The sequence below is a fragment of the Balaenoptera acutorostrata genome, chromosome 13 (assembly GCF_949987535.1).
Source record: "Balaenoptera acutorostrata chromosome 13, mBalAcu1.1, whole genome shotgun sequence".
NCBI lineage: Eukaryota > Metazoa > Chordata > Mammalia > Artiodactyla > Balaenopteridae > Balaenoptera > Balaenoptera acutorostrata.
Window position 1 is genome coordinate 69,970,334 of NC_080076.1, and position 13,695 is coordinate 69,984,028.

The window sequence follows — 13,695 nt, forward strand, 5'->3', positions numbered from 1 at the left end:
GGGAGAGGAGCCGAGGCAAGCTCTGGCTGGTGTCAGACCAGGCTCCAAGGCTGGGAGACCCGGGCCAGGCTCCCACCCTCTCTGGGCCTGCAGGTCCCCCTCTCAGATATGGTGAGGACCAAGAGAGACATCACAGCCGTACCCGACCCTGTGCCCAGCACACAGCCAGCCTCAGCAAACGGAGTTGACGTACAGATGAGGCAACTGAGGCCCAGAGAGGTTGTGTGACTTGCCAAAGGAGTCAGCGGCACAGTGAGTCAGCGTAGGACCAGGACTGGAATCTCTCAGAAGGCTCTGGGGAAATGATATCTCCACAGGGAGGGGTCAGCGGCGGGTGGCCACCATTTGCCAGACTGGACACGGAGTGGCCTTTGTCTCCCCAAGGGCAGCTTCCCCTTCTACTCATTTCACTCGGAGCCCAAGGACCCCCAGAGTGGCTCCCACCCATTTTGTTTTGTTTTTAATTCGCATATGACACAATTTACCCATTTGAAGCGTAAACTCAAAGGGTTTTGGTATATTATATAATTCAACTTTTTAAATTGTGGTAAAATATATATAACATAAAGTTTGCCATTTTAAACAGTTTTAAGTGGACAATTCAGTAGCATTAAGTACATTCATAATGTCATAATCTTGTGCAACCATCACCACTATTTTCAAAACTTTTTCATCACCCCAAACAGAAACTCTGTACCCATCAAGCAATGACCACCCCCCCCCACCATTCCCTCATCCCCGCAACCCCTGTTAACCTCTTTTCTACTTTCTGTCTCTATGAATGTGCCTATATAAGTGGAATCACACAATATTTGTCCTTTTGTGTCTGGCTTCTTTCACTTTGGGTTTTCAAAATTCATCCACATTGTAGCATGTGTCAGTATTTCATTCCTTTTTAAGGCTGAATAATACTCCATTGGATGGATAGACCACATTTTGTTATTTTCATCTGCGATGGGCACTTGGGCTGTCTCCACCTTTTGGCTGCTATGAATAATGCTGCTGTGAACATGGGTGAGCAAGTATCTGCTGGAGTCCCTGCTTACAAGTCCTTCGGGTGAGTGAGTACCTAGGAGTGGAATTGCTGGGTCACAGGGTGACTCTATGTTAGCTTTTTCGAGGACCCGCCGAGCTGCGGCTGCACCAGGAGCCTGTGGCCCCCTGGCTCGGAGCCCAGCCCGTGAGAAGATGTAGGGACCGTGTCCCAGCACTGGTCACCTCTCACCTGAACCTTCCCGGGAGACTCTTTGCCGCCCCGCCTCTGCCTCAGCTCCTCCAGCCTGGGGAGATCATCTCCAAACTCTCAGGCTCCAAGGCTGAGCCATACATGGCCCCCCATTGCTCTCTGGATAAAATTCTCAGGCATGGTGCCCTCCATGGAGCCCCCCTGACTCCAGGCTGGGTGGGGGTCCCCCCAAGGTCCCACCGCTGCTCCGTGCACCCACCACAGCACTTATCTCGGGCACTGGGCTTTCTACTGACTCACCTGTCCCCCTGCTTGGTGGAGAGCTCCTCGAGGTTGGAGACCATGCCTAATGTATGTCTCCTCGTGGTCCTGAATATAGAAGGTGCTCAATAAATAAGTGTATTTCATAGATGAAGACATGGGGCTCAGAGAAGGAAATTAACCCCCCTGAGGACACAGAGCAGGGAAGCGAGGGTAACCTGAAACAGGTTACCTTCCAACTCAAGAAGACGGTGGGTGTCAAGTGCCCGGCACATAACTGGTGTTCAGAACATATTAAGTGCCAGTTCCTTCCCGCCCCTTGCCTTGGGGAGCCTATACGAACCTGCGTCCAGCCCAAGCCCTACCTCTAACTCGCTATGTGACCTCGAGCAGGGCTGTTGCCCTCCCTAGGCCTCAGTTTCCCATCTGCGATCTGGGGGCTGGAATTCGAGGCTCCTCCAGCCAGTCACCACCCCCCACCTCCGAGCGGATTCCTAGCAGCTCAGCTGGACCCCTCAGCCGGCCCCTCCTGCCCACAGGTAATTAGAGGAACTCAGTGGGGGTCGAGGGCAGGGGGAAGCCCCAGCAGGCAGCTCCTTCCTCAGAAAGGGGCCCCTCAACGCTGCCCGCCCAGCCCCTGCTGTGAGAACAAAAGGCCTTGTGGACGTTCAAAGCAAGGCACCGGGCGGGAGGCCAGCGTGGGCGGCCGCAGAGATGGCCACGGGGCTCGTGGCGGGGATGGCCGGCAACTGGAAGCTGTCCCCATCCATCAGTCAGCGGTGACAGCTCCCGGGGCCCTGCGGCCCCCTGCAGCCCAGCCAGCTGACCATCCCGGCTACAGCGGGCCCTCCCTCCCCCGCCGGCTGGCTCCAGCCTGATGACCTGAAAAATGGAGCTGCCTTGAGCATCCGGCCACGGTGACAGACACCTCTCGGATCCAGGCCTCTCACACTCTGCCACTGAGGGTTACTTTCTCTGCCACAGCCCTGGCCACTGGCCCCCAATGTGGAGAGAGAGATGCGACATTCTGATGGGGCCATGGAGCCTGGGGCAGTGTACCCAGGGGCCTGGGTGTCCAGGAGATGACCAGAGCTTGGCCTTGCTTGCTGCCAACCTTCTGTGTGACCCTGGGCAAGTCCTGGTGCCTCTCTGGGCCTCGGTTTCCCCTTTTGTGAAATGAAGGTGTCACATCCCCGCTCCAATGTCTGCATTCGGTGACGCTCAAGTGTCCGGGGAGACAAGTAAAGGCAAGGGTGACGTGAGCCAGGTGACCTGGTTTCAGATCTTGCCTCTGCTTGCCCTTGATGTGTGACCCCAGACAAGTTACTCAATGCCTGTGAGCCACTTCTCCTTCTCACCTGTAAAATGAAGACTATCCCCTCACTTCAAGAGATAACTATGAAGCTGAAATGAGATCATAGCCGTAAAGCACTCAGCACAGGGCCTGGCATGGAACTTACAGACACAGACCATCAACCACATGACTAGTTAATTATTGTGTCGTGAATGCTGGGAAGGAAAAAGAGTAAAGGGTCCAGGAAAGGGTACTGAGAGGCAGGGTTGGAGATAAGGCTGGAAGAGCATTCTGGGCCAAAGGAACAGCTGGTGCAAATGCTCAGAGTTAGGACCAAGATGGGCAGTGTTTGAGGGATATGATGGAGGCTACTCTGGATGGAGGGGAGAGATGGAGGGAGGGGGACCAGGCAGTTTCGAGGGTCTGGGTTTGCTGGGTGGCCTTGGGGAAACTGCCTGACCTCTCTGGTCTCCACAGCTGTGTCTGTCACACAAGCTCCATGCTGGGATCTGCCTCATGGAGTACGAGGAAGAAAAGGAGGCGATGGGCTAAAGTGCTTGGAACAGCCCTGAATGAACTAAGCACTCAGGACCTGGAAGCTATTTTGTATCATCGTCATCCTCGCCATTGTGCGGCACACTGAGTAGTTTGACAGATATTATTGGCTTTCTGTCACCAGGTGCTTATCTTTTAGAGAACACTGGAGACCAGGGGTGTCGATGGGTACAAGATAGTTCCTACAGCTTGGGTGGTAAGAGAAAAAAAAAATTGGAAACAACCTAAATGTCCATCAGCAGGAGGATGACTCAATGAGTAATGACATATTCATACTGTGCACGAGTCTATCGCAGTGACAGCGTGTCAACTGGAGCGTCACGTATCAACAAGGATCAGTCTCAAACGAGGATGTCGAGCCAAAAAAGCAATCATGGAAAACACATATGGGATGCTTGCATGTATAGAAAGTTTTAAAACATGCCAAGCCGTGCCATAGACCATGTGTGGATACACACGTAGGTGGTGGAAATGAAGACCGGGTGGAGGGAGTGACAGAAACCAGCTCAGGAGAGTGGTTCTCCTAGGGGGACTGGCCACCCCAAGGCTCCCTTTCTGTTTCCTCCGCTTTAGTTTTATTATTATCTGACATATTATGAATTTTAACCTTTTTTGTTTATCATTAGTGTTCCTTACAGGAATGTAAGCTCCATGAGGTTAGGGATCTTGTCCTGATTAGGTCTGTGCTGTGTCCCCAGAGCCTAGAATGGTGCCTGGAATAGAGTAGGCTCTCGGTAAATACGTATTGAATGGGAAGGAGGGCGGGAGGGGAAGAGGGAGGGAAGGAGGAAAGAAAAGATGCTTGAGAGGGAATAAATTAGCATTGCAGAGAGAAACACAAGACCTCCCTTATGCAAAAGAAAACACCAGAACCCCAGGTGAAACCAGAGGGTGGCTTGAGAAAATGGAGAAAGACCACCCCCTCTATCACTTCTGCCCTGTAGGGTCCCCGCTGCCCCACCTCATGACTCAGGGACCCCCAAGCACCTGACACCCTCCCTGGAGCTGGGACGGGACCTTGTGGTACGAAGGCAGCCCTTGCTTCCATCTAATGGGAAAGAAGGCAGGACACGGGGTCCATGAGGCCACGGGGAGTCTGCCTGCCTGATATGAAAGAGGTTTGTCATCTCTGAGTCAGGGTAGCCCAAGAAATACAAACGCAGTGAGACTGGGCCCAGAACAACCGTGTTCTTTACCATCATGGTCTCCTCCGATGGCCTGAGGTCAAGGTCCCCCACCCGACGTAGACCCACCAAGCCAGACACCCTCTGCCCGCAAGCCCAGGTCCTCTGGGTTCCCCCCTCCCACAATTTTTCCCAAGCACTTTTCTCCAACCCTAGTCCCCGTCTCTCCCAGACCCTGCAGCAGCCTCAAGGCTCATCCCCCTAGGACCACTCTGACCACTCCCAACCCTCTCCTACAGCTGATCAGGCCCCTCTCCTGGCCCTGCCTCCATGGCCCCCATGACCCTGGGGCTGTGGTCTGTGCCACAGCCAGAGGCCCTGCCTTCCGCTTCCCATAGTCACCCCCCCAGCCCACCCCCACGCTGCTGCAGTTGCTTCCTCAGAGGTCCCTTCCCTCTTTGCACACACTGTTACCTTCACTCCTTTTCCCCTCCCCCTCCCCCTTCGCAACCCCCAGCCACCAACCCTGGACGGTTCCTCCTTCTCCTTCAAGAACTCAGCTTATATGTAAGTCCCCACACCACCACCACCACCAGGAAGCCTTCCTAGACTTCCCGGGCTAGGTCAGGTTTCTCCTGGGGGCTCTCCCAGAACCCTGGGTTTCCTGAGACAAAGCCTGTTGCACTCGGAAGTGTGAGCTGCAGGGGGGCAGGAACCATGTTCTGTTCATAACTGTATCCCCAGTGCTGGGCCCAGGGCGGGCACTGGTTACATACCTGTTGAAGGAATGAATGAATGAAAACACCACACCCGTCACACCTGGATTTAAGTCCCAGGATCCCTTTGGAAGGTCCAGACACAGGTATTCAAAGCCATCTGAACTCAAGGCCTCCGGGGGTCTGCACGGCCCACAGCCCCTTCTTGCAGGGAATAAAGATGCAGGAAGTTTATCGCCTATTCCGAGTACTTGTCGGTCCCCACCTGTAATACCCCCGCCAAGTAAAGTGAGCATGATATAGCTGATAAAACTGCATTCAAATTCCCCCCAGCCCGATTTCCCTACAGGAAAATGGTGGAACCCTAAATCTTGATGGGCATGAAATATAGCCGGGGGTTGGGTGAGAGCTGCTGTGCTGGGAGGAACCAGGGAGGGGAGAGCTGCAGGCTCATAAATTGCCCGGAGCTGCTGCCCTAGAGGCTCAGCCCAGAGGAGGCTTCCTGAGAGGCTCCCACGGTAGCGGGGAGGTGGACCCTCCCCCAAGCAGCCTGGAACACTGTCCAGATCAGCCTGGAACATTCAGGGGGAGGAATTACTAACCCTTTTAAGCCTTCATCCCCCCTGAAGCACCTACTTGAATTAATCCCTACAACAGCCCCAGGAGGAAAGTGCGTTCAACATGCCCCTGTTTCCAGATGGGGAAACTGAGGCTCAGAGAGGTCTGATGACGTGCCCCGTGTCACACAGCTAGTTGGTGCAGAAGAGGCAGACTGAGGCCAGGCCTGAGGATTTCAGTGGCATGGGGAGGGGATGTTTAAATAATAGCTTTTTCTTTTTCACCCTCTTTATATCCTTACAACTTCCTGTCTTCGGCAGCTCCAACACATGCCCACCCCCCTTCACAGCAAAGGGAGTGCAGACCTTGTGAGATCTCAAAGAGGCAGGGAACACCATCAAGGCAGGTTTCTCATAACAGCGTTTTCTTTCCATTGTGTTTATTTTTGAAGACACCTTCTGTTGACGGCCACTGATACTGATTTTCTGTTATGTTCAGCAATATAAAGCTTCCTTTTAAAAATCTCTTTGTGTGCTTGAAGTGAGTGACTTAAAGAAAATATTAGGTAAATAATACAGGTGGTAATGAGTCATCTCCCAAATCCACAGACATTACCTCTTCTTCTATCATATGTCAGTGTGATGTCATTGCCTCTGCCCTGAGGCAGAAGGCAGGAATTTTTGCCTGCTTAGTTCATAGATTTATCCCAAGTGGCCTAGAACAGTGCTTGGCACATAGTAGGTGCTCAATAAATATATGTGAAATGAAGACGGTGGAGATACAGGAGTGGGGTATTGAAAACTTGTGGAGCCAGCCCCTTTCTCTGCGATTCTAAAATCCTCCGATCCAGATATTCTATTGTTGTCCAAGATTCAACAGACCTTGATTCTGGAGTCCTAGGGTGCTGGGAACCCAGGATCTTGACTCTGTGGTTCTCCAATGCCATCGTTCTCCGTTCCTAAGGCCCTCTGCGGCTCAGATGTGTACGCGGTTGCTCTAAGACCCTAAGAACATGGCTGTAATCGTGTGATGCTTGCTATGAGGCAGCCAGGACCAAGACTGCAGAAGCAGGTCCTCTGGCTGATGCTGAGAGAGCGAGGGGGAGGGAGGGAGGGGGAGAGTAGGAGAGAGGAGAAGGAGGAGGAGGAGGACGGGGGGAGGGGAAGAGGAGGGGGGCAGACACGCAGAGAGAAAGAGGAAGAGGAAAAAGCAGAGAGACAGAAAGACAGAGGATAGGAGTTGGAAAGACAGAGCAGAGAACTGAGGGAAGAGAGAGAGAGCAGAGAGAAGGGAGTGAGGGAGAGACAGAAAGGAGAGAAAGAGAGGTGGAGAGATCCGGAGAAAGAGAGAGAGGCCCCCACCTCCACACACACCTGGCCCCTCATGAACCCACCCTTCCTGCCCTTCCCCAGGGCAAGGGGACAGGCTGCCCTAGCCCACCCCTCCCTGCCAGCTGTGGGTCCTCCCTCTCCTCCCACAGGCGTGGTGATGTGTGACCTTGCCCTCTAGGAACGAGCTTGCTGAAGGAAGCAGCGGCGGAACCCCAACAAGCACACGGACTGGGTAAGGGGGATATTCCCGTTTTCCAAATGCAGGTGCTGCTGCCAACGCTTCTGAGAGGGATGCTGCCTGAGCCCTTCCTCTGAGCCAGGCACGCCGCGGGCACCACGCAGACATCAGCTCCTGTGACCCTCACAGCAGCCCCGTAAGGTAGGTATGTCGGTTCCATTCTAAAGAAAAGAGAACTGAGGTGCAACAAGATTCTACATCTTGGTCAGGTCAGTAAACAGAGCTTACAAAGGATTGGATGAATGGATGAGTGGGTGGATGGTTGGATGGATGGATGGACAGGTAGATGGGTGGACGGATGGATAGAAGGATGGGTAGATGGATAAGTGAGTGGGTGGATGGAGGGGAGGGAAGGAGAGAGAGAGGGTCGTTTAATGGGTGACTACAGGACAAACAGCGCATCCTCATGAAGGGTGCCTCTGCCCTTTTCCAGAATCTTCCAGTCATCTACCACCTTCTTCATCCCGATCCTGTCCAAGACACGTCCCTATAACGTAATATCAAGATAATGACTGCAAGAAAGAACTGTAAGGAAATAAGAACAAAGCTTCAAATACTGGTGAGACCTGCCAGACAAGAGGAAACCAGCCCTGAGAACATAAAGAAGAATGAACAGCTTAAGCAAAGGCCTGAAGTGGGAGCCTAGTGGAACTGGGCGTATTTAAGGAGCAGAACTGAGAGCCGTGAGGCTGAAGCCTTGCAAGTAAGGAGGAGAAGTCATCCCGGGTGGAGTTTGCACTGGGTTTGAAGCCACGGGTTTCGGACAGAGGACTGACCTGACCACTGACACGGTGCCTGGCTCACCGTTGCTCCCAGGGGAGAAGGGGCAGGGATGGGAGTGAGAGACGGAGCAAGGCGAGAAAGGGTGGTGAGGCTGGGGGGGCGTGGGCAGAGGGTGGGCTTGGGCACATTTGGAGGTGGAATTGTCAGGTCTTGGAGATGGGTGGCCTGTGGAGAGTGGGCCAGTGCAGGAAGCAAGGGTGACGCTCGGGCTTCTGGATTTCAGCTTTGAGATCACGGTGGGAACATAGATCGAGCTGGAGAAGCCTGTCTGGGATTTTAGGTGGGATGTCAAGTGCTCTCCTGTTTATCCATCCATAGAGACACGCTCATGGAGCACCTACTATGTGCCTGGCCATGCACTGGACTCACAAAGAATGTACCAACTTCCCCACCTCCCAGCCACCCAGCACAGCATGTACCCAACCGGGCTCCCACCAGCTCACCAAATCCCCTGGGAGTGACAGGGCCAAGTGTCCAGGGGTGTCAGATTCTCCCCCTCCTCCCCCCGAGACCAGCTGGCCCGATGTCCATGGCACTGGGCCTCCCAGGGAGCAGGCGGGCTCCTCGAGCGGCCAGTGCCTCTGGGTGCTAATCCCTCCCCCTCCTCCTCCTGGACAGGCACATAGGGCACTTACACAATGGTGGCCCAATTCACCCCCAGGGTCCGTGCCCTCACAGTGGAGACAACAGCTACCAGCTGGCCCTCACCAGCTGTGTGACCTTGGGCGAGCCACATTCCAGAAATTATCACCCCTAGAAGGTGTCATCTGTTGACCCCCATTCACACGGCACCTTCTGTGTGCCAAGCTCTGTGGGAACAAAAAAGACCCCTTTTTTTGGTCCCCCACCAACACCCTACCCAGCAACAGATTAATCAATGGAGATTTCTAGAGCTAGGGCTTCTGGAGAAACTCAAGAGAAGCTGTAGTTCATCACACATCACAGACACCCTCTCCTCCATCTCACTTTTCACACCATCCTCAGGACAACCAGGGAGACGTGGGGAAATGGAGGTCCATGGAGCTGAAATGTCCTTCCCAAGTTGCATAGGTATCATGTCAGCATCGTACAACTTCTAGCGAAGTGCCCATGTCTTGGCATCAGCTTTATCTGACCAAAAGAGAGGCAAGTGGCCACGTGGCCTGGAGGCTCTTGGACAGAGAGGAATGACTAAGAAATGGGATGTGTTCCAGGAGGTGTCCGACAGGCACTTGCGGGTCTCTTGCTCCTCTGACCCCCGTCCTGACCATTCGAATCCCATCCCTTCCACAAAGGTTCTGAGAGGTCCCCAGATCCCACACGGGAGCCAGGTTGGAAAGATGAATCTGTCAGAGTTACACAAGGCTTTGCCTGTTGCTAAATTTAAAACTGCAATGTGAACCTCAGGACAGAGTAAAAAAACACTTGGGGGAAAAACTGGGGCCTAATGGAGAGCTTCAGACAGTTCCCCAGGCCCTCTGAGTACGGCAGAGGGAGGTAGTTCCCAGGTGGACCCAGAGAGAGGCTCCCAAAGCCAGCCTTGCAGACAGCAGGAGAGTTACCAGCCTGCTTTGCAAGCCTGCCCTGGTCGCGTGAGATGCTCTCTGTTCTCTGGTTCCTGCCTGGAGGGCATTGTTCCTGATTCCAATATGGAAGGAGAGAGAGAGAAAGACCCTCCATACTGGCCCTTGAGGCAAATACTAATACTTTTTGCAGAAGGAGCAAGTTATTTTTCCCTACAAACACTTCCACACAAATTAAGGTATTAAGTTCATGAATACTGATACGAAACGTTCGGAGCAAGCACACATCCATACCTTACAAATGTCTCTTGTCTACTGGGTTTGAACTACTCATCGTGAATGTGCATTTCACATGGATGCACACAAGTACATAAAATATGGGCGTGTGTGTCTGCACATGTGTGTATAACACATGGCACGCCCACATGGCACGTGTGAACATGCAAGTGAGATGAGCACAACACATGTACTCGCATAAAATTCTGGACCCAATTTGCTGCACACATGCACACAGACACACACACTCCATCATCACCATAAGTAACTCATGTAGAGAGCTATGAGCCAAATACCATTCTCCATAGTTGTGTATATGTTACTTATTCTATTCTCACAAGGTTAAGTACTATTATCATCCCCATTTTACAGAGGACACAACTGAGGCTCAGAGAAGGTAAGTGGCTTGCTAGAAGTCACACATCTGGCGACTAGCGGAGTTGAGATTTGAACCCAGGCAAGCTGGCAGCAGAATCCATGTTCGTAACCACCAAGGAGATACAAGGGCCCTTGCACATACATCAACACACACAGACATACACTGAGCATGTTTCTTCAGCTCGTGGGATAGACACACACACACACACACACACGCACACACTGAAATCAAATGTGTGAGAACAGGAGGGAGAAAGGCCCTAAGGTGTGCTGACCACAGGGCCCTTGCACCACATTCACTCATCCAGGAACCTGAAGGAGGAAGGAAATTTAGGGGTGTAGTGAGAAGTGAGGGGCAGACAGTTTTAGAGGCAGGGTCAGGATCAGGGCTTGGGGGAATCACAAGGTCAGGAACAAACATTTGTTACCTTCCCCCACCCACAAGGCACTCAAACTTCTTGCCCACGGAGCCCCAGGCCCTCCCTGCCTAAACAAAGGCTCCTCTGGGCAAGGCCCCCCTTGCTGAGAGAGCGCAACCCCAGGCCCCTGTCCCTTGGCACTGCCAGGGTACAACCCACTCCCAGTAACGCACTGCAGGAGGGTCCAGTGGCTGCTCTGTGGGCAGGGAGGTGGCTGGAGTCCTTGCCTGTGAGGAGGGGAACGGGAGGGAAAATGGTAAAAGTCCTCTAGGAGATGAGAGCTTTGCCTGCAGAAAGCACAGGCTGAGGCCTTGGTTTGGACCTCCATGTCCTTGTCTGTAAACTGGAGATGGTACTAAAACACGGACCACACCATGCTTAGGAGAATAAAGTGAGCAAACACCGGTACAAGGCTTGGCCCAGTGGTAAGTTCTCACCTATATACACTATTAACATTCATATTATCTTCATCACCACCATCATTACCATAATTGTCATCACTATATACCTTGCCTCTTGACCTAAAGGGAGCCAGCCCTTGGAGGGAGAAAACCAAGGTGCAGAGAGGGGAAGGGACAAGGCAGAGGGGAGCGGGCAGCGGCCAGCCCCACAGCAGAGCCTCCTCAGCCCCTGCTCTTCCTGGGTTCTGCAGCAGGAGAAAACGCAGGAGCAGGAGCTGGGGGGCTGTTACATGCCGGCAGAATCCACACGCTGGTGTGAGGCTGCCATTTCTCAGATGGGGAAACAAAGGCACGAGCCTCACAGTCACCCGCACAGGATGCCAGAGTCAAGTAAACAAGGAGGCTGGCAAGTCTAGCATCTCCTGCTCCAGCCAGCCGCCAGGCCCTGTGCCCCACTGCCTGCTGCCCCCTGGGTTCCAGCTCCAAACAGTGCCATTTTCTTCCTGCTACCCAGATGGTGCCCATCTCTTTGTCTTGAGGGGTTTTCTCCCTTTTCTTTTTTCTCAGCTTTCTTCCCCCCCCACCCCGCCCCCCAATTCGAAGGATGAAGGAACAACTCCCTGGATGGCATGTGAAAACAAAAGTGGCTGCTGTCAGCCGGCCCTGCGGCCAGCGGCTGCGCCACCCAGAGCTGGGGGATATGGAAATGAGCTGATGGGTATGCAAATGAGGCTCCTGGGTGTTTTGCATGGAAGCAGCCTGGGCGGGGCCAAGATGGAGCAGGTGGGAGTGGCTGCTGGGAAGCCCTCCTGGGGGCCCTTCCCCCAGGTACCAGCCTTCTCCAGGCCAGCCTCCCCCAGGGAAGGTTTCCCTCACTTCCCCGGCCTCTGCAGCGCAAGATACCTGGACAGCTGTTGGGGTTTAATCATTTCTATTTGTGTAAATAGAATTAATTTTCTGTTTGTTATCTTATGGTGCAACACTCAGCTAGTTGGACTTTTTTTTTTAGTCAAATTTGGAGTGTAAGTTTGGGATGACTTAACAAGATATTCCTGTGTGACAACTGAGTTAAGAGAGAGTACCATAGTAAGGTGCCGTGGATGAAAGATGTCAAGGTGTCCCATCCGAGCCCTGGGCTGAGTCCCAAGAGCAGGCTTTTTAATGCTGTGGTGCAGGGTGAGTGTGTCAGGGCTGAAGAACCCTCCCCAGCAGTGCCAGGGTGGGATGGAGGAGAGGTGGGATGGAGGAGAGGTGGGTAGAAGGCAGGATGGGGCAGAAGGATGGGTGGATAGGTGGAGGGAAGAAGGAAAGGAAAAGTAGAAAGGAGGGAGGGAGGGAGGATAATAGATGTATGCATGGATAATGGACGGATGGGTAGATGGTTGGATGGATGGATTAGTGGATGGATAGATGGATGGAAGAATGAAATGATGGAAGGATGGGTGGGTGGAAGGAAAGAAGGAAAAGAGGAAAGAAGGAAGGGGAAAGGGGAATAGAAGGTGTACTAGTCAGCTTGGGCTGCCATGACAAAATACTATAGACTGGGAGGCTTAAACAACAGAAATGTATTTCCTCACTGTTCTGGAATCTAGAAGTCTAAGATCAAGGTTCCAACCAATTCAGTTTCTGGTGAGCCCTTCCTTCGTGGCTTGTAGATACCTGCCTCCTCACTGTGGCTTCATAGGACCTTTCCTCTGTGCATGCCTGGACAGAGAGAGAGAGAGAGAGCTCTCTGGGGTCTCATCTTATAAGGACACCAATCCTATTGAATCAGGGCTCCATCCTTAGGATCTCATTTAACCTTCCTTAGAGACCCCATCTGCAAACACAGCCATACTGGGGCTTAGATCTTCAATGTATGGATTTGGGAGGATACAAACATTCAGTCCACAGGTAGATGGGTGGATGGATTGGTGGATGGGGAAGCTTAACATCCTTCCCTTATTCCTCCACTTATCCAGCAAGCCCTCCTGAAGCGTCTGCACTGAGGGTCAGTCTGGGTACTGGGGTTATAAAGTGGAAGGAGGCAGGCATGGTCCCCACCTTCACAAATCTCACAGAATAGCTGGACTCTCCCTCAGCAGAGGGTCTAGCAGAGAAGAGCCAGGCTTCATGATCTGACATGCCTTGAGGCTGTCACCTTTACTGGCTGAGTGACCTCGGGCTAGGACACCTTGTGGTTCACAGCGTTCAGAGGAAAGCATATATTATGGAGCTACCAGTTCAGGAAGGTCACACTTCATCCCCACGTCTGGTCGCCACTGCAGACAGACCCACCGTGTGGTCCTGGACACAGTCCCTCTCTGGGCTTCTGTTTCCTCCTCTATTAAATGAGGAGCTGGACCATGTCTGGGTCCTTCCAGCTCCCTAGATTTCTCTTCCTCTTGCCATGTTCCCTTTACCTCTGGGGAACTCAGCAGAAAATCTAGAAATTTTATTAGCCCACTATTTGATGTAGCCCAGGATCATAGTACCATGCTTATGTCACAGCTGTCAGCCAACAACAAATCTGGCCACCATTGTGGCAGCCATTATCAAATATGGCCATCATCACTGAGACTACCATCACCATCATCCGAGGGTCCTTGTAGTAGGCTCAGAGGTCCTCGCTCCCTCCGCACACCTCCAGTAAGGGCTCCTGAGCTCACAGCCTGCTCACAATGCTTCACAAGT

The 13,695-nt window shown here is 52.8% G+C and overlaps 1 protein-coding gene across 1 annotated transcript; it reads right to left on the reverse strand.

The window, feature by feature from the left end:
- Positions 1-987: 987 nt before the first annotated feature.
- LOC130704644 (uncharacterized) lies at positions 988-6,163 on the reverse strand. The gene is made up of 3 exons (XM_057527018.1): positions 5,197-6,163; positions 1,487-1,555; positions 988-1,069 (listed from the first exon to the last, which is right to left on the reverse strand). Exons 1-3 carry the CDS (start codon positions 5,715-5,717, stop codon positions 988-990), a joined length of 672 nt encoding a protein of 223 aa, XP_057383001.1. The 5' UTR covers positions 5,718-6,163.
- Positions 6,164-13,695: the final 7,532 nt, after the last annotated feature.

Coding starts and splice junctions, on each gene's coding strand:
- LOC130704644 (XM_057527018.1), bottom strand. CDS start 5,717: ATGTTCCAGGCTGATCTGGACAGTGTTCCAGGCTGCTTGGGGGAGGGT. Junction 1,556..5,196: donor TTCATTCATTCCTTCAACAG/GTATGTAACCAG, acceptor TTCTATATTCAG/GACCACGAGGAGACATACAT. Junction 1,070..1,486: donor TCCACCAAGCAGGGGGACAG/GTGAGTCAGTAG, acceptor TTCCACTCCTAG/GTACTCACTCACCCGAAGGA.